The 24,905-nt window shown below is 40.7% G+C and overlaps 1 protein-coding gene across 6 annotated transcripts in view; it reads right to left on the reverse strand.

The window, feature by feature from the left end:
• Window positions 1-4,251: 4,251 nt before the first annotated feature.
• Window positions 4,252-24,905, reverse strand: part of LOC308101175 (uncharacterized protein) — a 60,415-nt gene continuing 39,761 nt past the window's right edge. For 2 of the 6 annotated variants that reach the window (XM_080450541.1, XM_080450540.1), the window contains 15 exons: window positions 24,294-24,439; window positions 22,328-22,377; window positions 22,019-22,124; window positions 21,140-21,644; window positions 19,920-20,059; window positions 16,776-16,822; window positions 16,462-16,567; window positions 15,580-16,084; window positions 14,309-14,445; window positions 10,932-10,978; window positions 10,627-10,732; window positions 9,746-10,250; window positions 8,484-8,623; window positions 5,658-5,707; window positions 5,182-5,318 (listed from right to left, as the gene is read on the reverse strand). In XM_080450541.1, the coding sequence (XP_080306667.1) occupies window positions 5,313-5,318; window positions 5,658-5,707; window positions 8,484-8,623; window positions 9,746-10,250; window positions 10,627-10,732; window positions 10,932-10,978; window positions 14,309-14,445; window positions 15,580-16,084; window positions 16,462-16,567; window positions 16,776-16,822; window positions 19,920-20,059; window positions 21,140-21,644; window positions 22,019-22,124; window positions 22,328-22,377; window positions 24,294-24,439 (2,596 nt within the window). In that variant the 3' untranslated portion in view covers window positions 5,182-5,312. Of the gene's footprint in view, window positions 5,319-5,657; window positions 5,708-8,483; window positions 8,624-9,745; window positions 10,251-10,626; window positions 10,733-10,931; window positions 10,979-14,308; window positions 14,446-15,579; window positions 16,085-16,461; window positions 16,568-16,775; window positions 16,823-19,919; window positions 20,060-21,139; window positions 21,645-22,018; window positions 22,125-22,327; window positions 22,378-24,293; window positions 24,440-24,905 lie in introns of all 6 variants that reach the window. The other 4 variants (XM_080450542.1, XM_080450545.1, XM_080450544.1 and 1 more) reach the window with 4 other exon arrangements.

The following is a 24,905-nucleotide window of genomic DNA, read 5'->3' on the forward strand; positions in this document are numbered from 1 at the left end:
CTATAAAAGACCATGAAAGTCGATAGCAGAATCCTTGAACTTGACCAATCACGGAGTCCAAAACCGGAGCGGCGTTCTTCTCTGTGGCTGAACAGCAGCACTGCAGCAGCTCATGAAATCATACAAGGAAGTAAAATGTATTTAAGCAAGAAAGGAAACGCGACCGCAATAAATAGATCCAGGGTAACCTCACGTCACCAGTCTTTCCACCTCGGAGGAAAAGATCCAGGGAGAAAGCGTGGCAAAGTATTGCAAGCACACACAGAGTGTGTGTGTGTGTGTGTGTGTGTGTGTGTGTGTGTGTGTGTGTGTGTGTGTGTGTGTGTGTGTGTGTGTGTGTGTGTGTGTGTGTGTGTGTGTGTGTGTGTGTGTGTGTGTGTGTGTGTGTGTGTGTGTGTGTGTGTGTTTGCGACGGACGGGACGGGGACGGGGGCGTTGTACTGCGACGGGGGCCGCAACGGGACGCACGGGACGGGACGGGGGGGTTGACCGCGACGGGATGAGCGGGGGACGGGACGAGACACGCAATAACCCCACATTTGCAAGACCACTTTGGTAGAGATTTGGGTTGTGTAGTTACCTTGCCATCATGATGTAACTCCAAAGGTGGACAAGAAATAAAAAAAAAATTATCCATTGACTAGAAATTGATAATTTAAAATATGCTCCTTATTGACTTACAAAGAGGCTCCTTTAAACCCGTACCTAATATTTTTGTATATATTTAAATATATTTATATATATATATATTATATATATATACATATATATATATATATATATATATATATGTATATGTATATGTATATGTATATGTATGTGTTAGAATTTTTTTATAATATTAAAAAAAAAATGGTAATATATTATCAAACATCTAAAAACAATATGAACTATAGTGTTAACTATAACAGAGTGACAATTACATATCACATGAGTCATTGTGAAACAATTATGATTATGATTCCTGGTCACACACTATTTCAGTAATATAATTAATTTGATTATATCTTATTGTATTTATTTCATTTTATTTGAATGCAGGGTCATTAAAATGAGTCCATATACAAACACATGTTTTGAATTAACTGGAAAAACTTGAAGAACAAGGCACTGGATTAAGTAAGCTTGGCTGTTAGCCTGCTCCTGACCAGGCTAACTTCACAGCTAAATTGCCATGGTAACTAAGGTAGGCTTGCTTCAGTTCTCTTTTGTGAAATCTAGTCATGGCTAAACTTAGCCAGGGTGTGGCTAAACTCTTCAAGATAATTCAGCTTTCTAGGAACCGATTCAGCTCTAATCCTGGCTAAATTAAGCCAGGATAGTTGTTAAAGCCAGGCTTTAGCTCTAATTCACCTTTCCAGGAATAGGGCCCAGGTCTACTTGGAAGGTTGTCAATGAAGTTCTCAACAAAAACAAGTGTACTGCTCCCCTCCCGTCTCAGTTTAAGGATGGTGAAAAGACTTATAGTGACCCTAAAATTATAGCAAATGAATTCAACACTTTTTTTTGCAAATGTGGGTTCATCTCTGTCAAAAGATATGGGAAAACCCAATAGTAATCATTTAGATTATATTAAGGGTAACTTCCCTACTCTTTTACAGTTTAAAGATACAAATGAAACAGAGGTGTTGGAATCAATTTCTAACTTGAAGATATCAGCAGCTGGTCATGATGATATTGGTGCTAAATTGATCAAATCCGTATCTTCTTCTATTATTAAACCACTTACACACATATTCAACCTATCTCTGCAATCTGGGGAAGTTCCAACTGATTTAAAAATAGCCAAAGTTATTCCTCTGCATAAATCTGGAGATACAAGACTTTTTAATAATTATCGGCCAATATCAGTGTTGCCATGTTTTTCTAAAATATTGGAAAAACTAGTTTACAACAGAATGTTGCACCACTTAAATGAACACAATATCTTATATGAGCATCAGTATGGTTTTAGGAAAAATCACTCTACAGATATGGCCTTATTACAACTGGTTGAAAATATCTACTCAGCAATTAATAACAAAGAATTTGCTCTTGGCATATTCCTAGATCTTTCTAAAGCATTTGATACCGAGGATTACACTATATTACTTGATAAATTACATAATTATGGTTTTCAAGGTATAACATTTAAATGGCTCTCTAGTTATGTTTATAATCGTGAACAATATGTTTATGCTAATGGTTGTTTTTCATCCAAAGTTAAGATGTCATGTGGAGTTCCTCAGGGGTCGATACTCGGACCCTTATTATTTCTTATTTATATCAATGACCTTGCTGCTGTATCCTCATCCTTTACACCGATTTTGTTTGCTGATGATACGAATTTGATTTGAACTCACAAGAATTTTGATTCACTCATTAAGGAAGCTAATTCTGGCATAGCTATGCTCTCTGAATGGTTTCTTGCAAATAAATTATCACTAAATGTAAAGAAATCCAACTTTATTGTGTTTACAAGTAAAAACAAAACATACTGTCATCATACAGCTAAGATTTCTATTGGTGGGATTGAAATTAGTCAAGTTTCATCCACCAAATTTCTAGGGGTCTTGGTGGATGAAAAATTGTCTTGGAAAGAGCACATACTTACAGTAACCAACAAAGTTTCAAGATCACTTGGTATCATCAGAAGAATCAGGGGCTTGGTTCATCAGGCTTGCCTCTTAACCCTTTATTACAGTTTAATTTATCCATATCTCATTTACTGCAATATTGTTTGGGCAAGTACATATCCATCTAATTTACACAAATTACTCATTACATTACTCATTACAAAGAAATTTGTAAGAATAGCTACGACTTCTAACTATTTGGCTCCATCTGCTCCTCTGTTTAAAAAACTATATTTACTGTCTATCTATGATATTAACACAATTCAGTCCTGTTCTTTCATCTATAAATGCACCTACTGTACCTTTCAAATCAAATATGCTTCCTACACCTTTTAAAGATTATTTTAAGACCAACTCGCAAGTTCATAATTATAATACTAGACAATCTGATAATCTCCATCCTCCCTTCAGCCGTACCACCCACAGCCAGTTCTCCATTAAAGAGAGAGGTTCTTTACTTTGGAATACACACATACTCATTGCCAACTCCTCATCTTCACTCAGTAACTTTAAACATAGACTGAGGGCCAGCCTGATGAATCAAGCCTCTTCTACCATATGACGTAACTTTCTGCATACACAACCACACACACACATGTGCAGACACGTACACACACACACACACACGTACACACACACACACACACACACACACACACACACACACACACTCAACTGCACACTAGGTATTTGTTGTTTGTCATGTCTTATGTTTGATTATTATGTTTAACTTGATTATTATGTTTAACTACTTGTTTATAATTTTTTAGGTGAGAACCCTTTATAAGCCCTTTATGGGTTTCTATTTCTCACCTGCACTTATTTCTGTATTGTTTTTAATAATGTTACCTTTGTAATGTTTATTATTGTGCGAATAAATAAATAAAATAAATAAATCAAAATCAAAAAGTCATACCACTGACATACCGTACAACGTACGTGGCACAGGTATCATGTACAATACCACAAATCCCCTGCAACATATTAACCCTTCCATTGTAGGGTCATTTTTTACCCGTTTTCAAGTTTAAATAGGTAAAAAGTACCCTTTACATTTCTTTATTGGAACGAGGCTTCATGATATCCTCAGAAATGGCCATTTTAACGCAACAAAAGTATTTATCATCATTTTAATTCATTCTGATGGTCTCTATAAAAAAAGTGACACTTGTGGACGGTGTTAGGGTCCGAAATGACCCGGCAGAGAAGTGTGGCTCAATTCCCCCCAAATTGTCAATTTAAAAAAAGTTTGAGTTTATGAAAAATAAATGACTTTTTAGCTTCTATGGTATACGGGTCAAAAATGACCCTAACACACCAAGTGTCACTATTTTTATTAATATTAACATTTTTTAAAGTTAAAAATCATCAATCATTTTTTTGTGTGTGTTCTAATGTTAGTCTATTATAGCTAGATAACATCATTATCCATTTTCTTCATTATAGGAAATGTAATGAGTGAATTTTAATATAATTGAAAACGAGATATATTGAAAGATTAAACCCTAACTGTAGAGCCTTTACCTGTAGCTATACACTGCGAGGGGCAACTGGGTTGCTTTTTAGTTAGACGCGTGCACCATGAATTCAATGTCCAGAGAGTTTGTATCAGGTCGGATATGTCAATCCATTTATTTAACATATCTTGTTATACATCACTCAAACCAATAACACTGAACGCCGACCAGCGTGGCGACATGTTCACGTTTCACGACACGGTCAAAAACTGTTTGGCCTTTTTCCCCTTGCACATCTGGGGCTCGTCACCCAAGGCCAAGTATAAATGGGTAACCATCCCCTGTGGTGGTTCCCATGGAGACGGACAATGCCACACCTCTCCTGTGGTGATTGCCATGGTGACTGATAATGACACACCTCTGCACAGTGAGTTAAAATAAAACAAAATAGCTGAGTTAAATCACGGGTCAAATTTGACCCGCTAACACCACAAGTGTTAGCTTGCACACAATGCAAGGGTTAATGAGCATGTCATCCCGACACTTTATGAGTCACCACAATTATTCAAACACATTTTTTAAGATTATATTGTGAATATAAAAAAAAGAGAACAAATTATAGACAATATCTTTCGTAAAAAAAGAAAAAGAAAAAAAGTGCCACGGACATAGACAAGTCTTGCCACAGACATGTTTGTCCATGTACGGACATGTTGATGACCCCTGTTTGCAAGACACTACATATTAATCTCCATAACACAATCCCTGCTCCAATCCAATGGTTTCCTCTGCCATCGGTGTATGAATGTGTGTGTGAATGGGTGAATGTAATGCACAATCTATGTAAAGCGCTTTGGATAAAAGTGCTATATAAACAGACCATTTACCTTTTTTTTTTTATCATTATGATCGATATTGGTATATAAAGATTGAACATCCATGGTGCGTAGTAGGTAAAAAGAAGCAAGCATATGATGATCTACCAGCTGGAATTGAAAATCAATGTCCGAAATCCATTGAGCCTCCTTAGCCTCGACTAGGAGGTCATGGAACTGGGTTTGTATTAAATTGAATGCTTTGTGTGTTTTGGGTATTTTGGAAGCGATCTTAAATCGGTGAGAACACCAGTTTTTTCTTCAGGGTGTCCATCGCAACATCAGGGATCTGCGGCTCTTTGACATCATCTGCTTCCCTCTCGCTCACTTCCTTGATGACCCGATTGAAAATGTTCTGGAAGTCATCACCCCTGTAACACAACATTCACAACACATTAAGTTACCACTACTAAAAATGACACTTGATTGAATTGCAGTCAATTAAACAATGTAGTAGCCGGCCTAATCCATTTAATCGATTATAAACAATCAATTATTAGGAACAGTAGAGGTCCCAGTATGCTTCCTTGCGGAACACCACAGCTCACTAGGAGGGGGGGGGGGGGCAGGGTTCCGTTCACCTCCACCACCTATTCCCTCCCCTCCAGATAGGATCACATCCAGCTCACCGATGTACAATCAAAACCAATTGTTTTTAGCTTACCAATCGAAATAGTTATTAACGGTGTCAAAAGCCTACTTTTACTTACATGTACTTTTACCTCCTTCAGTATGTCGGTGTTGATTTGGTCAGGACCATCTGGGTGAAAAGATAAATAAACAAAATTACGGATCAACACTTGCTGATTTTCAACCCGCACATGCACATGTATACAGGCACAAACACACACACGCACACATACACACACACACACACACACACACACACACACACACACACGCACACACACACACGCACACACACACACACACACACACACGCTTCAAAATGCACATAGCAGATTAAAGCAGCTTGCACACTGATCTGTATTTTTCATCCACAATTTGTCACACATAAAAAAATATAATATATACGACAGTCAGTCATTTTTCAGACCAAGTTACATTTTCTGTGTTTTTTCCAGCATCTTTTCTGTTTGATTGAATACTTTATTTAGTAGTTTGCAGAAAAAGGCACATGAAAGTACAGTTAAAACAGTTAAAGGTCAAATAAATAGGATGGGGGGGGCTGTCTTATTACCTTTTACGGGGGCCAGTTTCGAATTGCAGTCACCTGAAGGTAACCCATTGTTTGTGCCAAATCTGGGTTGGAAGTGATCAGTGGAGCTAACTCTAATGTTGTGATTGTGGACTTCATTTATGTTTTTGGGCGGTGTAGCCGCCCCTATAAGTGGGGTTGGGACACCTCATTAGTATTAGTTTCCTGCACTGTGATTGGCCCATTAGTACACCCCTAGCTGTACTGTGATTGGCTGACTCTATTGGCTGACTCTATTCAGCACTGTGATTGGCTAGCGAGACACATGATGACATTAATAACCTATAAATAGGATTATGCACTTCAGTGAGCTTCCATCACTATGATGACCACTGTGATGACCACACCGCCCACTTCACACTGGGTGTGATTTTTTTGAAGTGAGCTGCCTTCCATCACTATGATGACCACTGTGATGACCACACCGCCCACTTCACACTGGGTGTGATTTTTTTAAGTACTTTGACAGGTACATGGGTATCTTAATGTTATGGTGTATCTTGTAGACCAGGCCCATTGCAAGTTGCTGTACTCTGTCCTCTACCCTGAGCCATCCGACCCTAGCAAAGTGAGCAGGGGCTAGATGAGATGTAGATGAAAGGCCAAGGATTAGCCTTGCCAGTTTGTTCTGGGATGTCTGGAGCCTTGTTTTTAAGGCCTTTGTGGTGTTCTGGTACCATGAGGTGCATGCATAATCGAAGTGACCATGGATGAGGGCCCCTGTTAGAATTCTCAGAGTTTTCTTACTGACTAGAGAGGAAATCCTATAAAAAAAACGTGTTCTTCGGTTGACTTTTTTGATGACTCTTGTTGCCATTTTATCAATGGAGAGGTTTGCCTCTAAGATGGAACCTAGGTAGGTAATTTCCTCTTTTCTTGAGATAACATCATCACCTACTTTGATCGGCTTTGCCGAGGTTAAAACTATAGTCCCAAAGAGAATGGATTCAGTTTTTACCAGGTGTAATGATAGTTTGTTCAAGGTTCAAGGTTCAAGTTTATTAACTTTACTAGGTGTAATGATAGTTTGTTGCCAGTGAACCAGATGCGGATCGTATCGAGTTCAGAGCTGAGAGCTTTTTCAACCTGCAGCCTGCAGTGATGTTGCTAGGTTTTCAATGTAATGGGTCCCGGAACCCAAGGGTGGTCTTTTAGATGGGTCCCAGGGACATTTTATGAGTCCCAAAAAAATTCAAAGCGTTTAACTCGTGTTTCATCTTATATGGTTATAATATGGTTGTATTAATATGGTTCTATGCAAACATAGAACAGTATATACAGTAAATTAAATAGCACCAATATAGGCTTGCTATTTTAATATAGCAAAATATAAATATAAAAACGGTTATATAAATAGTATATTACAGTATTATTATACATATACAAATTTGCTATATAAAATAGCTAAATAGGCTTGCTATTTTCTGTTGCCCTGCAGCAGGCTTCAGTATCTTTTTTGTTGGCATGTTACACCACTAACAACATTAATCAGAGTTTATTTTTAATTCACGTTTGTTAAATGTGTTACCCATACAATCAGGTCTGCTCACGTCACGTTTCAACTGCGCGGACGGCCGCGGACTCGACAAACGTGGCAGCTTTCCATGGGGGCAGTGTTGCTGCTTGGAGCATACACAAACTCAACCAAGCTGCAGAACCCATGTTCAGGTGCCAGTCACTCACCTGTGAGGCAGTCACACACCTGTGACTACTGGCACACACCTCAGCAGGTGTGTGCTGACAGGTTGCTCAAAACAAGAGCGATTAACAGAAGCATAATTGGGTGATTTTGGCAATTCTTTTGGAGGCGCTACCCACACATTTAGCTGTGTTGCTCATTCCACAAATGCCCGATCCTTACAAGCTGTACCTCGTTGTAAAGGTGACTAATCAACAATAAAAATGATATAAAACACAATACTAATTATTATTAAAGGGGGGATATAATTGACCGAAGTTAAGTTTCCAAACTTTTTTTGAGCAGTTATTAGGAACAGTAAAGGTCCCAGTATGCTTCTTTGCGGAACACCACAGCTCACTAGGAGGGGGGGGGGGGCAGGGTTCCGTTCACCTCCACCACCTATTCCCTCCCCTCCAGATAGGATCACATCCAGCTCACCGATGTACAATCAAAACCAATTGTTTTTAGCTTACCAATCGAAATAGTTATTAACGGTGTCAAAAGCCTTTTGGAGGTCCAGCATGACCATGCCGCAGTATTTGCCCTGGTCCACCTATTGTTTGATGAGGTCGTTCAAATAGAGAAGGCATGTGTCAGTGGAGTGGGATTTTCTGAAGCCAGATTGGAGTGACATACCTTCAGGTGACATCGGTGAGAACACCAGTTTTTTCTTCAGGGTGTCCATCGCAACATCAGGGATCTGCTGCCCTTCATCTGCTTCCCTCTCGCTCACTTCCTTGATGACCTGATTGAAAATGTTCTGGAAGTCTTCACCCCTGTAACACAACATTCACAACACATTAAGTTACCACTACTAAAAATGACACTTGATTGAATTGCAGTCAATTAAACAATGTAGTAACCGGCCTAATCCATTTAATCGATTATAAACAATCAATTTTAATATTGCGATTATCAATTTTCAGATCTACAAGCTCACAATGCATTGCACTGTGGTGCGTTGTGAGCTTGTAGATTAGCTATTGTCACTATATTTGCACAACATTGCAATAGTACAAAATAGGGCTGAAGCAGTTAATAAACTAATCGATTTACATTGATAAAAAAAACAATAATTGTTTGTTTGTTGATGTATACAATACAAGTAAAATTATATTATTTTAAAAAGTGTTAAATAGCTATATATTCTGATCGTAATCATTTCGAGTGTTTGTTCAGTAACAGGGGTCTCCCCATTTCTGGAACTTTTCAGTAAGCAGAAAATGCATTTTCAGGTCAGTACAGGATACCAATTTTATCCAATCAATAGAAGGAACTCATATAGGATAAAGGAGAAATTGCAAGTGAAGGCACAAAGAAATGAGCCGATAAAAATTGTAAGTGGTACACTGAAGCTGATAAATGGGTACTCTTTCCTGATTGCCTGAAATGGGCAACCCACCTGAAGATGTATTTTCTGTTTACTAAAGAGCTGGAGAAACGGGGGGAGCCCTTGTACTGAACAAACACTTTATAGCAATGCAATGTAAAGTCTACCAGAAAATTAATTTATTAATAAAAACGTTTTGCTGGCCTGGACCGTAGCGTGACGGTCCAGGCCCCCTAGGCTGCAATGCCAGCCTGACAGCGTGTCGCGGGTTCGACTCCCGTTCCCGACGACCTTTGCTGCGTGTCACCCCCCCATCTCTGTCCCCATTTCCTGTCAGCCTACCTTCCCTATCCCTCTCTAAAATAAAGGCATAAAAAGCCAAAAAAAACGTTTGCATAAACATATCACTTACTCCGAAAGAGTAATCTATAGTTGTAGCCCTAACATGCAGAAATGGTGGCAATTTGGTGGTCAAGTCTAACAAATATTGTGGACCAAGTTTGTCTTAATTTACCTTAATAATATATTTTTGTTTCATATCTTACATAATTATTATTTTGAGAGTTACCTGGGAGAGCCTTCAAGCTGTTTGCACACAGACTTCATGAACCAGCTACCATCCATACTGCTTGTATAGCAAGGTAAACCCTTCCTGGTTGCCGTGGTAACCAGGAAATCCTCTTCATTCTGATTAGGCCCATCTACCAGCCTCGACCACCCGTCGCTGTCGGTAAAGAACACTTTGGGCTTGTATTCAAGGTCGGGACAGTTCTCTCTATTGAAAAACGTAATTATGTCATTGATGAGGAGGGGATCCCCATCGGCCCCTTGAATACAACCCTCTCCTCGACCAATGATACAGCAAACAAAGGCATCTCCGTGCTGTAGAGGATTCTCCTCAACATGAAGGTCAGTGAACTCTGAGACCTCCCTGGACCATTCCTGTACTGTCTCCTGTAGAGTGGGGACCTTCAAAGAGACATATTCCAGTATGTTCTTCATTTGTCTCTTGGTTTGGTTTCTACACCTCAACACCCTGAAGCCCAGCGAGCTGAATGTACGTGTCACTTGATCTGCAGGGGAGGAAACGCATACTTTATTCATTAACTAGGCCTACTTTCAACCAACCTGGCATCCTGATTTTGGGCAAGCGACATTTTTTTTAAAAAAATCCAAAAAAGTGAGTAAAACATGAATAAAAAATGCAAAAATAGCTGAACTACTATAGCTCACAACACATTGATATGCAACATGCTGTGAGCTTGTAGATCGTCAATTTTCACAATGCGTAGTATAAAATAGTGTTTGTGTTTACATTTTATTTGTCAAGTTGACAAACGTGAGGTATTCATTAAAAGTGCAGACATACAGTGATATTCAATGTGTAGATAACCAACATTACAAACAACTAGCAGTCAGTATGTCATAGTATCGAGACAACATTCATACCAATTTCCACGTCGGCTGCGTCTATAACCTGTCGTGAGCGAACTTCATCATTGCACATGATCAAACAGAGACTTTTAGGTTCACTCTTCAACTCATACTGCTCCGCCTAAAAACATCAGAGACAGATTTAGAGTTTTAACAAACACCAGTTATACAATACAATGTCTGCTCCAGTACTAATAAACACATTGCAGTATTACTATGCGCAGTGATGGAAATTAACAACTACTTTGTATGCCAGGGGAGTTTTTTTTATAGTAGTTACTTTTCAAAATGTCTGTGAATGTTTCACTACTTTTACTTACATGTTCTTTTACCTCCTTCAGTATGCTGATGTTTTGGTCAGGACCATCTGGGTGAAAAGATAAATAAACACAATTACGGATCAACACTTGCTGATTTACAACCCGCACGCACGCACGCACGCACGCACGCACGCACGCACGCACGCACGCACGCACGCACGCACGCACGCACGCACACACACACACACACACGTCAAGCTTCAAAATGCACATAGCAGATTAAAGCAGCTTGCACACTGATCTGTATTTTTCATCCACAATTTGTCACACATAACATTTTTTAATATATACGACGTTTGCACACGTTATTTTTCAGACCAAGTTAAAATGTCTGTGTTTTTTACAGCATCTTTTCTGTTTGATTGAATACTTTATTTAGTAGTTTGCAGAAAAAGGCACATGAAAGTACAGTTAAAGGGATATTTCACTTTCAAAAAAACTTTTGGTCATTCTATCATCTACTCAGGCTTTTGTGAGCCCCCCAGACCATTTTTAAGTTGCTTGATTCAGTATTTAGATATTTGATATTCATTTTATCAGACACGCCCCCTTCCTATACAAATTATTATTATTATTATTATTATTATTATAACTTCAAACTCCATTTTTAACATGTTAGATTTGTCAAAAACACCCGTCCTTGGTTCTGGTGACTCACCCTGCCCTCCTAATACGCGAGGGGGCCGTGTTTTTTCGATAACTTTTTTCATGTATTTTTAATGTATTTAATGTATCATGTATTAATGTGTTTGTATAGGAAGGGGGCGTGTCTTGATAAAATGATTATCAAATATCTAAATTCTAAATCAAGCAACTTAAAAACGGTCTGGGGGGCTCACAAAACCTGAGTAGACGACAAAATGACCAAAAGTTTTTTTGAAAGTGAAATATCCCTTTAAAATACAAGGTAATATAAATAGGATGGGGGGGGGGGGGGGGGGCTGGGTTATGACTTTTTACGGGGGCCAGTTTCGAATTGCAGTCACCTGAAGGTAGGCCTACTGTCTTAGGGCAGTTTTGAAGGAGAGTAGGGTTTTACATTCCTTCACTACTTTTGGTAGGGCATTCCACATTTTTGTTGCATAGCAGGAGAACGAATTCAACCCATTGTTTGTGCCAAATCTGGGTTGGACGTGATCAGTGGAGCTAACTCTAATGTTGTGATTGCGGACTTCATTTATGTTTTTGAAGTACTTTGACAGGTACATGGGTATCTTAATGTTATGGTGTATCTTGTAGACCAGGCCCATTGCAAGTTGCTGTACTCTGTCCTCTACCCTGAGCCATCCGACCCTAGCAAAGTGAGCAGGGGCTAGATGAGATGTAGATGAAAGGCCAAGGATTAGCCTTGCCAGTTTGTTCTGGGATGTCTGGAGCCTTGTTTTTAAGGCCTTTGTGGTGTTGTGGTACCATGAGGTGCATGCATAATCGAAGTGACCATGGATGAGGGCCCCTGTTAGAATCCTCAGAGTTTTCTTACTGACTAGAGAGGAAATCCTATACAAAAAACGTGTTCTTTGGTTGGCTTTTTTGATGACTCTTGTTGCCATTTTATCACTGGAGAGGTTTGCCTCTAAGATGGAACCTAGGTAGGTAATTTCCTCTTTTCTTGTGATAACATCATCACCTACTTTGATCGGCTTTGCCGAGGTTAAAACTATAGTCCCAAAGAGAATGGATTCAGTTTTTCCCAGGTGTAATGATAGTTGTTGCCAGTGAACCAGATGCGGATCGTATGGAGTTCAGAGCTGAGAGCTTTTTCAACCTGCAGCCTGTTCCTGTCCGAGACCAGCAGAGCCGAGTCATCCTGTGAACAGTCACAAGCTGATGACATGTCGTTTACATAAACTGCAAAAAAAAGGTTCGGAAACTTAACTTCGGTCAATTATATCTCCCCTTTAATAATACCAATTGGTATTGTGTTTTATATCATTTTTATCGTTGATTAGTCACCTTTACAACGAGGTACAGCTTGTAAGGATCGGGAATTTGTGGAATGAGCAACACAGCTAAACGTGTGGGTAGGGCCTCCAAAAAAATTGCCAAAATCACCCAATATGCTTCTGTTGGTAATCGCCCTTGTTTTGAGCAACCTGCCAGCACACACCTGCTGAGAGGTGTGTGTCAGTAGTCACAGGTGTGTGACTGCCTCACAGGTGAGTGACTGGCACCTGAACATGGGTTCTGCAACTTTGTTGAGTTTGTGTATGCTCCAAGAAGCAACACTGCCCCCATGGACTGCCACGTTTGTCCCTTCAGGATAAGGCCCGTGCAATAGGGCAAGTGAAGCTGGTGTTCCGTTATGCAGAGTGATTATTTGGTGTCAGTCAGCCCTGGTACCATTTCCAAACTTAGGACCAAGTTCTGTGAGACTGGTGAAGTCAACAAGGAAGACAACAACCCAAGACCCCTTGCTTCACTGAGGAACCATAGATTTACAGGCAAGATTTGCACAACGGTACCAAAGACAGATGTCAAAGTTGCAGGGCCCATGCTCAGGTGCCAGTCGCACAACTGTGACTGGCACACACCTGCCTGCAAATGGTACCAGGGCTGACATCAAATAATGCGTAATCTGCGTAACGGAACACCAGCTTCACTTGCCCTATTGCACAGGCCATATCCTGAAGGGACAAATGTGGCAGCTTTCCATGGGGGCAGTGTTGCTGCTTGGAGCATACACAAACTCAACCAAGCTGCAGAACCCATGTTCAGGTGCCAGTCACTCACCTGTGAGGCAGTCACACACCTGTGACTACTGGCACACACCTCAGCAGGTGTGTGCTGGCAGGTTGCTCAAAACAAGAGCGATTACCAACAGAAGCATATTGGGTGATTTTGGCAATTCTTTTGGAGGCGCTACCCACACATTTAGCTGTGTTGCTCATTCCACGAATGCCCGATCCTTACAAGCTGTACCTCGTTGTAAAGGTGACTAATCAACAATAAAAATGATACAAAACACAATACTAATTTGTATTATTAAAGGGGGGATATAATTGACCGAAGTTAAGTTTCCAAACTTTTTTTGGGCAGTTATTAGGAACAGTAAAGGTCCCAGTATGCTTCCTTGCGGAACACCACAGCTCACTGGGGGGGGGGGGGGAGGGGGGGGTCAGGGTTCCGTTCACCTCCACCACCTATTCCCTCCCCTCCAGATAGGATCACATCAAGCTCACCGATATACAATCAAAACCAATTGTTTTTAGCTTACCAATCAAAATAGTTATTAACGGTGTCAAAAGCCTTTTGGAGGTCCAGCATGACCATGCCACAGTATTTGCCCTGGTCCACCTCTTGTTTGATGTGGTCGTTCAAATAGAGAAGGCATGTGTCAGTGGAGTGGGATTTTCTGAAGCCAGATTGGAGTGGCCTACCTTTCAGTGAGAACACCAGTTTTTTCTTCAGGGTGTCCATCGCAACATCAGGGATCTGCGTCTCTTTGGCATCATGTGCTTTCCTCTCGCTCACTTCCTTGATGACCTGATTGAAAATGTTCTGGAAGTCATCACCCCTGTAACACAACATTCACAACACATTAAGTTACCACTACTAAAAATGACACTTGATTGAATTGCAGTCAATTAAACAATGTAGTAGCCGGCCTAATCCATTTAATCGATTATAAACAATCAATTTTAATATAGCGATTATCAATTTTCAGATCTACAAGCTCACAATGCATTGCACTGTGGTGCGTTGTGAGCTTGTAGATTTGCTATTGTCACTATTTTTGCACAACATTGCAATACGATGGAGTACAAAATAGGGCTGAAGCAGTTAATAAACTAATCGATTTACATTGATAAAAAAAACAATAATTATTTGTTTGTTGATATATACAATACAAGTAAAATTATATATTTTTAAAAGTGTTAAATAGCTATATATTCTGATCGTAATCATTTCGAGTGTTTGTTCAGTAACAGGGGTCTCCCCATTTCTGGAACCTTTTAGTAAGCAGAAAATGCATTTTCAGGTCAGTACAGGATACCAATTTTATCCAATCAATAGAAGGAACTCATATAGGATACAAGAGAAATTGGAAGTGACGGCACAAAGAGATGAGCCGATAAAAATTGGAACTGGTGCACTGAAGCTGATAAATGGGTACTCTTTCCTGATTGCCTGAAATGGGCAAACCACCTGAAGATGTATTTTCTGTTTACTAAAGAGCTGGAGAAACGGGGGGAGCCCTTGTACTGAACAAACACTTTATAGCAATGCAATGTAATGTCTACCAGAAAATTAATTAATAAAAACGTTTTGCTGGCCTGGGCCGTAGCGTGACGGGCCAGGCCCCCTAGGCTGCAATGCCAGCCTGACAACGTGTCGCGGGTTCGACTGTGACCCGTTCCCGACGACCTTTGCTGCGTGTCACCCCCCCATCTCTCTCCCCATTTCCTGTCAGCCTACCTTCCCTATCCCTCTCTAAAATAAAGGCATAAAAAGCCAAAAAAAAACGTTTGCATAAACCAAACATATCACTTACTCCGAAAGAGTAATCTATAGTTGTAGCCCTGACATGCAGAAATGGTGGCAATTTGGTGGTCAGGTCTAACAAATATTGTGGACCAAGTTTGTCTTAATTTACCTTAATAATATATTTTTGTTTCATATCTTACATAATTATTATTTTGAGAGTTACCTGGGAGAGCCTTTAAGCTGTTTGCACACAGACTTCATGAACCAGCTACCATCCACTCCGTTTCTATAGCAAGGTAAACCCTTCCTGGTTGCCGTGGTAACCAGGAAATCCTCTTCATTCTGATTAGGCCCATCTACCAGCCTCGACCACCCGTCTTTGTCGGTAAAGAACACTTTGGGCTTGTATGCAAGGGCGGGACAGTTCTCTCTATTGAAAAACGTAATTATGTCATTGATGAGGAGGGGATCCCCATCGGCCCCTTGAATACAACCCGTTCCTCGACCAATGATACAGCAAACAAAGGCATCTCCGTGCTGTAGAGGATTCTCCTCAACATGAAGGTCAGTGAACTCTAAGTCCTCCCTGGACCATTCCTGTACTGTCTCCTGTAGAGTGGGGACCTTCAAAGAGACATACTCCAGTATGTTCTTCATTTGTGTCTTGGTTTGGTTTCTACACCTCAACACCCTGAAGCCCAGCGAGCTGAATGTATCTACCACTTGATCTGCAGGGGAGGAAACACATACTTTATTCATTAACTAGGCCTACTTTCAACCAACCTGGCATCCCGATTTTGGGCAAGCGAAAATTTTCACAAAAACAATCAAAAAAGTGAATAAAACATGAATAGAAAAATGCAAAAATAGCTGAACTACTATAGCTCACAACGCGTTGATATGCAACATGCTGTGAGCTTGTAGATCGTCAATTTTCACAATGCGTAGTATAAAATAGTGTTTGTGTTTACATTTTATTTGTCAAGTTGACAAACGTGAGGTATTCATTAAAAGTGCAGACATACAGTGATATTCAATGTGTAGATAACCAACATTACAAACAACTAGCAGTCAGTATGTCATAGTATCGAGACAACATTCATACCAATTTCCTGGTCGGCTGCGCGTATAACCCGTCGTGAGCGAACTTCATCATTGCACATGATCAAACAGAGACCTGTAGGTTCACTCTTCAACTCATACTGCTCCGCCTAAAAACATCAGAGACAGATTTAGAGTTTTAACAAACACCCAGTTATATACTACAATGTCTGCTCCAGTACTAATAAACACATTGCAGTATTACTATGCGCAGTGATGGAAATTAACAAGTTATAACTACTTTGTATGCCAGGGGAGTTTTTTTATAGTACTATTACTTTTCAAAATGTCTGTGAATGTTTCACTACTTTTACTTACATGTTCTTTTACCTCCTTCAGTATGCTGATGTTTTGGTCAGGACCATCTGGGTGAAAAGATAAATAAACACAATTACGGATCAAAACTTGCTGATTTTCAACCCGCACATGCACATGTATACACGCACAAACACACACACACACACACGTATACACACGCGCACACACACACACACACACACACACACACACACACACACACACACACACACACACACACACTTTAAAATGCACATAGCAGATTAAAGCAGCTTGCACACTGATCTGTATTTTTCATCCACAATTTGTCACACATAACATTTTTTAATATATTAAAAGTTAAAATGTCTGTGTTTTTTACAGCATCTTTTCTGTTTGATTGAATGCTTTATTTAGTAGTTTGCAGAAAAAGGCACATGAAAGTACAGTTAAAATACAAGGTCATATAAATAGGATGGGGGGGGGGGGGGGGCTGGGTTATGACTTTTTACGGGGGCCAGTTTCGAATTGCAGTCACCTGAAGGTAGGCCTACTGTCTTAGGGCAGTTTTGAAGGAGAGTAGGGCTTTACATTCCTTCACTACTTTTGGTAGGGCATTCCACATTTTTGTTGCATAGCAGGAGAACGAATTCAACCCATTGTTTGTGCCAAATCTGGGTTGGACGTGATCAGTGGAGCTAACTCTAATGTTGTGATTGTGGATGTGAATGTTGTTCATTTATGTTTTTGAAGTACTTTGACAGGTACATGGGTATCTTAATGTTATGGTGTATCTTGTAGACCAGGCCCATTGCAAGTTGCTGTACTCTGTCCATACCCTGAGCCATCCGACCCTAGCAAAGTGAGCAGGGGCTAGATGAGATGTAGATGATAGGCCAAGGATTAGCCTTGCCAGTTTGTTCTGGGATGTCTGGAGCCTTGTTGAGCGGTGTAGCTGCTCCTATAAGTGGGGTTGGGGTTGCTGTACTGTGATTGGCTGATAAGAATTCATACCCTTTGCTCAGTACTGTGATTGGCTAGCGAGATGCATGATGAAATTCATAACCTGTACTGTGATTGGCTGATAAGTATTCAGACCCTTTGCTCAGTACTGTGATTGGCTAGCGAGACACATGATGAAATTCATAACCTATAAATAGCACCACGCACTTCAAAATAATTAATATATATTTTTTGTGAATTACTATAATTTTTTTGAAGTGAGCTTCCAGCACTGTGATATACACTGCTCATTTCACACTGGGTGTGATTTTTTTTTAAGGCCTTTGTGGTGTTGTGGTACCATGAGGTGCATGCATAATCGAAGTGACCATGGATGAGGGCCCCTGTTAGAATCCTCAGAGTTTTCTTACTGACTAGAGAGGAAATCCTATACAAAAAACGTGTTCTTTGGTTGACTTTTTTGATGACTCTTGTTGCCATTTTATCACTGGAGAGGTTTGCCTCCAAGATGGAACCTAGGTAGGTAATTTCCTTTGCCGAGGTTAAAACTATAGTCCCAAAGAGAATGGATTCAGTCTTTCCCAGGTGTAATGATAGTTGTTGCCAGTGAGTCAGATGCGGATCGTATGGAGTTCAGAGCTGAGAGCTTTTTCACCTGCAGCCTGTTCCTGTCCGAGACCAGCAGAGCCGAGTCATCCTGTGAATAGTCACAAGCTGATGACATGTCGTTTACATAAACTGCTAAAAAAAAGTTCGGAAACTTAACTTCGGTCAATTATATCTCCCCTTTAATAATATATTATAATACCAATTGGTATTGTGTTTTATATAATTTTTATCGTTGATTAGTCACCTTTACAACGAGGTACAGCTTGTAAGGATCGGGAATTTGTGGAATGAGCAACACAGCTAAACGTGTGGGTAGGGCCTCCAAAAAAATGCCAAAATCACCCAATATGCTTCTGTTGGTAATCGCCCTTGTTTTGAGCAACCTGCCTGCACACACCTGCTGAGAGGTGTGTGTCAGTAGTCACAGGTGTGTGACTGCCTCACAGGTGAGTGACTGGCACCTGAACATGGGTTCTGCAACTTTGTTGAGTTTGTGTGTGCTCCAAGAAGCAACACTGCCCCCATGGACTGCCACGTTTGTCCCTTCAGGATAAGGCCCGTGCAATAGGGCAAGTGAAGCTGGTGTTCCGTTATGCAGAGTGACAGCATTATTTGGTGTCAGCCCTGATACCATTTCCAAACTTAGGACCAAGTTCTGTGAGACTGGTGAAGTCAACAAGGAAGACAACAACCCAAGACCCCTTGCTTCACTGAGGAACCATAGATTTACAGGCAAGATTTGCACAAAGGTACCAAAGACAGATGTCAAAGTTGCAGGGCCCATGCTCAGGTGCCAGTCGCACACCTGTGACTGGCACACACCTGCCTGCAAATGGTACCAGGGCTGACATCAAATAATGCGTAATCTGCGTAACGGAACACCAGCTTCACTTGCCCTATTGCACAGGCCATATCCTGAAGGGAAAAACGTGGCAGCTTTCCATGGGGGCAGTGTTGCTGCTTGGAGCATACACAAACTCAACCAAGCTGCAGAACCCATGTTCAGGTGCCAGTCACTCACCTGTGAGGCAGTCACACACCTCAGCAGGTGTGTGCTGGCAGGTTGCTCAAAACAAGAGCGATTACCAACAGAAGCATATTGGGTGATTTTGGCAATTCTTTTGGAGACGCTATACCACACGTTTAGCTGTGTTGCTCATTCCACGAATGCCCGATCCTTACAAGCTGTACCTCGTTGTAAAGGTGACTAATCAACAATAAAAATGATATAAAACACAATACTAATTGGTATTATTAAAGGGGAGATGTCATAATTGACCGAAGTTACGTTTCCAAACTTTTTTTTAGCAGTTATTAGGAACAGTAAAGGTCCCAGTATGCTTCCTTTCGGAACACCACAGCTCACTAGGAGGGGAGGGGGCAGGGTTCCGTTCACCTCCACCACCTATTCCCTCCCCTCCAGATAGGATCGCATCCAGCTCACCGATGTACAATCAAAACAGTTATTAACGGTGTCAAAAGCCTTTTGGAGGTCCAGCATGACCATGCCACAGTATTTGCCCTGGTCCACCTCTTGTTTGATGTGGTCGTTCAAATAGAGAAGGCATGTGTCAGTGGAGTGGGATTTTCTGAAGCCAGATTGGAGTGGCCTACCTTCAGGTGACATCGGTGAGAACACCAGTTTTTTCTTCAGGGTGTCCATCGCAACATCAGGGATCTGCTGCCCTTCATCTGCTTTCCTCTCGCTCACTTCCTTGATGACCCGATTGAAAATGTTCTGGAAGTCATCACCCCTGTAACACAACATTCACAACACATTAAGTTACCACTACTAAAAATGACACTTGATTGAATTGCAGTCAATTAAACAATGTAGTAGCCGGCCTAATCCATTTAATCGATTATAAACAATCAATTTTAATATTGCGATTATCAATTTTCAGATCTACAAGCTCACAATGCATTGCACTGTGGTGCGTTGTGAGCTTGTAGATTTGCCATTGTCACTATTTTTGCACAACATTGCAATACGACGGAGTACAAAATAGGGCTGAAGCAGTTAATAAACTAATCGATTTACATTGATAAAAAAAACAATAATTGTAAAATTATATATTTTTAAAAGTGTTAAATAGCTATATATTCTGATTATAATCATTTCTGGAACTTTTTAGTAAGCAGAAAATGCATTTTCAGGTCAGTACAGGATACCAATTTTATCCAATCAATAGAAGGAACTCATATACATGTAGGATACAGGAGAAATTGGAAGTGACGGCACCAATAAATGAGCTGATAAAAATTGTAAGTGGTACACTGAAGCTGATAAATGGGTACTCTTTCCTGATTGCCTGAAATGGGCAACCCACCTGAAGATGTATTTTCTGTTTACTAAAGAGCTGGAGAAACGGGGGGAGCCCTTGTACTGAACAAACACTTTATAGCAATGCAATGTAATGTCTACCAGAAAATTAATTAATTCATAAAAACGTTTTGCTGGCCTGGGCCGTAGCGTGACGGTCCAGGCCCCCTAGGCTGCAATGCCAGCCTGACAGCGTGTCGCGGGTTCGACTCCCGTTCCCGACTACCTTTGCTGCGTGTCACCCCCCCATCTCTCTCCCCATTTCCTGTCAGCCTAACTTCCCTATCCCTCTCTAAAATAAAGGCATAAAAAGCCCAAAAAAAACACTTTTGCATAAACCAAACATATCACTTACTCCGAAAGAGTAATCTATAGTTGTAGCCCTAACATGCAGAAATGGTGGCAATTTGGTGGTCAGGTCTAACAAATATTGTGGACCAAGTTTGTCTTAATTTACCTTAATAATATATTTTTGTTTCATATCTTACATAATTATTATTTTGAGAGTTACCTGGGAGAGTCTTCAAGCTGTTTGCACACAGACGTCATGAACCAGCCACCATCCCTTCCGTTTCTATAGCTAGGTAAACCCTTCCTGGTTGCCGTGGTAACCAGGAAATCCTCTTCATTCTGATTAGGCCCATCTACCAGCCTCGACCACCCGTCGCTGTTGGTAAAGAACACTTTGGGCTTGTATTCAAGGTCGGGACAGTTCTCTCTATTGAAAAACGTAATTATGTCATTGATGAGGAGGGGATCCCCATCGGCCCCTTGAATACAACCCACTCCTCGACCAGTGATACAGCAAACAAAGGCATCTCCGTGCTGTAGAGGATTCTCCTCAACATGAAGGTCAGTGAACTCTGAGACCTCCCTGGACCATTCCTGTACTGTCTCCTGTAGAGTGGGGACCTTCAAAGAGACATATTCCAGTATGTTCTTCATTTGTCTCTTGGTTTGGTTTCTACACCTCAACACCCTGAAGCCCAGCGAGCTGAATGTACGTGTCACTTGATCTGCAGGGGAGGAAACACATACTTTATTCATTAACTAGGCCTACTTTCAACCAACCTGGCATCCCGATTTTGGGCAAGCGACATTGTTAAAAAAAAGGTCCAAAAAAGTGAATAAACATGAATAAAACATTTAGAAAATAGCTGAACTACTATAGCTCACAACGCGTTGATATGCAACATGCTGTGAGCTTGTAGATTGTCAATTTTCACAATGCGTAGTATAAAATAGTGTTTGTTTACATTTTATTTGTCAAGTTGACAAACGTGAGGTATTCATTAAAAGTGCAGACATACAGTGATATTCAATGTGTAGATAACCAACATTACAAACAACTAGCAGTCAATATGTCATAGTATCGAGACAACATTCATACCAATTTCCACGTCGGCTGCGCGCATAACCTGTCGTGAGCGAACTTCATCATTGCACATGATCAAACAGAGACTTGGAGGTTCACTCTTCAACTCATACTGCTCCGCCTAAAAACATCAGAGACAGATTTAGAGTTTTAACAAACACCCAGTTATACACTACAATGTCTGCTCCAGTACTAATAAACACAGTATTACTATGCGCAGTGATGGAAATTAACAAGTTATAACTACTTTGTATGCCAGGGGAGTTTTTTTATAGTACTGTTACTTTTCAAAATTTCTGTGAATGTTTCACTACTTTTACTTACATGTACTTTTACCTCCTTCAGTATGCCGATGTTGATTTGGTCAGGACCATCTGGGTGAAAAGATAAATAAACAAAATTACGGATCAACACTTTCTGATTTTCAACCCGCACATGTATACACGCACACACACACACACACACACACACACACACACACACACACACACACACACACACACACACACACACACACACACACACATGCTTCAAAATGCACATAGCAGATTAAAGCAGCTTGCACACTGATCTGTATATGCCTTAACTTCGGTCAATTATATCTCCCCTTTAATAATACCAATTGGTATTGTGTTTTATATACTTTTTATTGTTGATTAGTCACCTTTACAACGAGGTACAGCTTGTAAGGATCGGGAATTTGTGGAATGAGCAACACAGCTAAACGTGTGGGTAGGGCCTCCAAAAGAATTGCCATAATCACCCAATATGCTTCTGTTGGTAATCGCCCTTGTTTTGAGCAACCTGCCTGCACACACCTGCTGAGAGGTGTGTGTCAGTAGTCACAGGTGTGTGACTGCCTCACAGGTGAGTGACTGGCACCTGAACATGGGTTCTGCAACTTTGTTGAGTTTGTGTATGCTCCAAGAAGCAACACTGCCCCCATGCACTGCCACGTTTGTCCCTTCAGGATAAGGCCCGTGCAATAGGGCAAGTGAAGCTGATGTTCCGTTATGCAGAGTGACAGCATTATTTGGTGTCAGCCCTGGTACCATTTCCAAACTTAGGACCAAGTTCTGTGAGACTGGTGAAGTCAACAAGGAAGACAACAACCCAAGACCCCTTGCTTCACTGAGGAACCATAGATTTACAGGCAAGATTTGCACAACGGTACCAAAGACAGATGTCAAAGTTGCAGGGCCCATGCTCAGGTGCCAGTCGCACACCTGTGACTGGCACACACCTGCCTGCAAATGGTACCAGGGCTGACATCAAATAATGCGTAATCTGCGTAACGGAACACCAGCTTCACTTGCCCTATTGCACAGGCCATATCCTGAAGGGACAAACGTGGCATCTTTCCATGGGGGCAGTGTTGCTGCTTGGAGCATACACAAACTCAAACAAGCTGCAGAACCCATGTTCAGGTGCCAGTCACTCACCTGTGAGGCAGTCACACACCTGTGACTACTGGCACACACCTCAGCAGGTGTGTGCTGGCAGGTTGTTCAAAACAAGAGCGATTACCAACAGAAGCATATTGGGTGGTTTTGGCAATTCTTTTGGAGGCGCTACCCACACGTTTAGCTGTGTTGCTCATTCCACGAATGCCCGATCCTTACAGGCTGTACCTCGTTGTAAAGGGGACTAATCAACAATAAAAATGATATAAAACACAGTACTAATTGGTATTATTAACTCTCAGTGCCAATGAAATAAAAAGTAAAAGAAAAGTGCTTAGGAAGCGAGATACAGCCTTTTTCAGTTATAAGTTAAACAAAGAGTGGATGGAGCTGCAAATCTTCAGATAATGATATCTTGGGTTCTGAACATAAAAAAAAAATATATATATATGTATAATATATATATATATTTTTTTTAACTCTGGATTTCTCGTTTTGGCACTGAGGGCATTCAGAAAAAACCCGGGATATCTCGTTGTGTGGCACTGAGAGAGTTAAAGGGGGGATATAATTGACCGAAGTTAAGTTTCCAAACTTTTTTTAGCAGTTATTAGGAACAGTAAAGGTCCCAGTATGGAATAGGTATCCACCTATTCCCTCCCCTCCAGATAGGATCACATCCAGCTCACCGATGTACAATCAAAACCAATTGTTTTTAGCTTACCAATCAAAATAGTTATTAACGGTGTCAAAAGCCTTTTGGAGGTCCAGCATGACCATGCCACAGTATTTGCCCTGGTCCACCTCTTGTTTGATGTGGTCGTTCAAATAGAGAAGGCATGTGTCAGTGGAGTGGGATTTTCTGAAGCCAGATTGGAGTGGCCTACCTTCAGGTGACATCGGTGAGAACACCAGTTTTTTCTTCAGGGTGTCCATCGCAACATCAGGGATCTGCGGCCCTTGGACACCATGTTCTTTCTTCTCGCTCACTTCCTTGATGACCCGATTGAAAATGTTCTGGAAGTCATCACCCCTGTAACACAACATTCACAACACATTAAGTTACCACTACAAAAAATGACACTTGATTGAATTGCAGTCAATTAAACAATGTAGTAGCCAGCCTAATGCATTTAATCGATTATAAACAATCAATTTTAATATTGCGATTATCAATTTTCAGATCTACAAGCTCACAATGCATTGCACTGTGGTGCGTTGTGAGCTTGTAGATTTGATATTGTCACTATTTTTGCACAACATTGCAATACGACGGAGTACAAAATACAAAATACAATAAGTCAAATTATATATTTTTTAAAGTGTTAAATAGCTATATATTCTGATCGTAATCATTTCGAGTGTTTGTTCAGTAACAGGGGTCTCCCCATTTCTGGAACTTTTTAGTAAGCAGAAAATGCATTTTCAGGTCAGTACAGGATACCAATTTTATCCAATCAATAGAAGGAACTCATATAGGATACAGGAGAAATTGGAAG

Source organism: Gymnoscopelus braueri, assembly GCF_963280865.1.
Source record: "Gymnoscopelus braueri genome assembly, chromosome: 15".
In the NCBI taxonomy this organism is placed as follows: Eukaryota; Metazoa; Chordata; class Actinopteri; order Myctophiformes; family Myctophidae; genus Gymnoscopelus; species Gymnoscopelus braueri.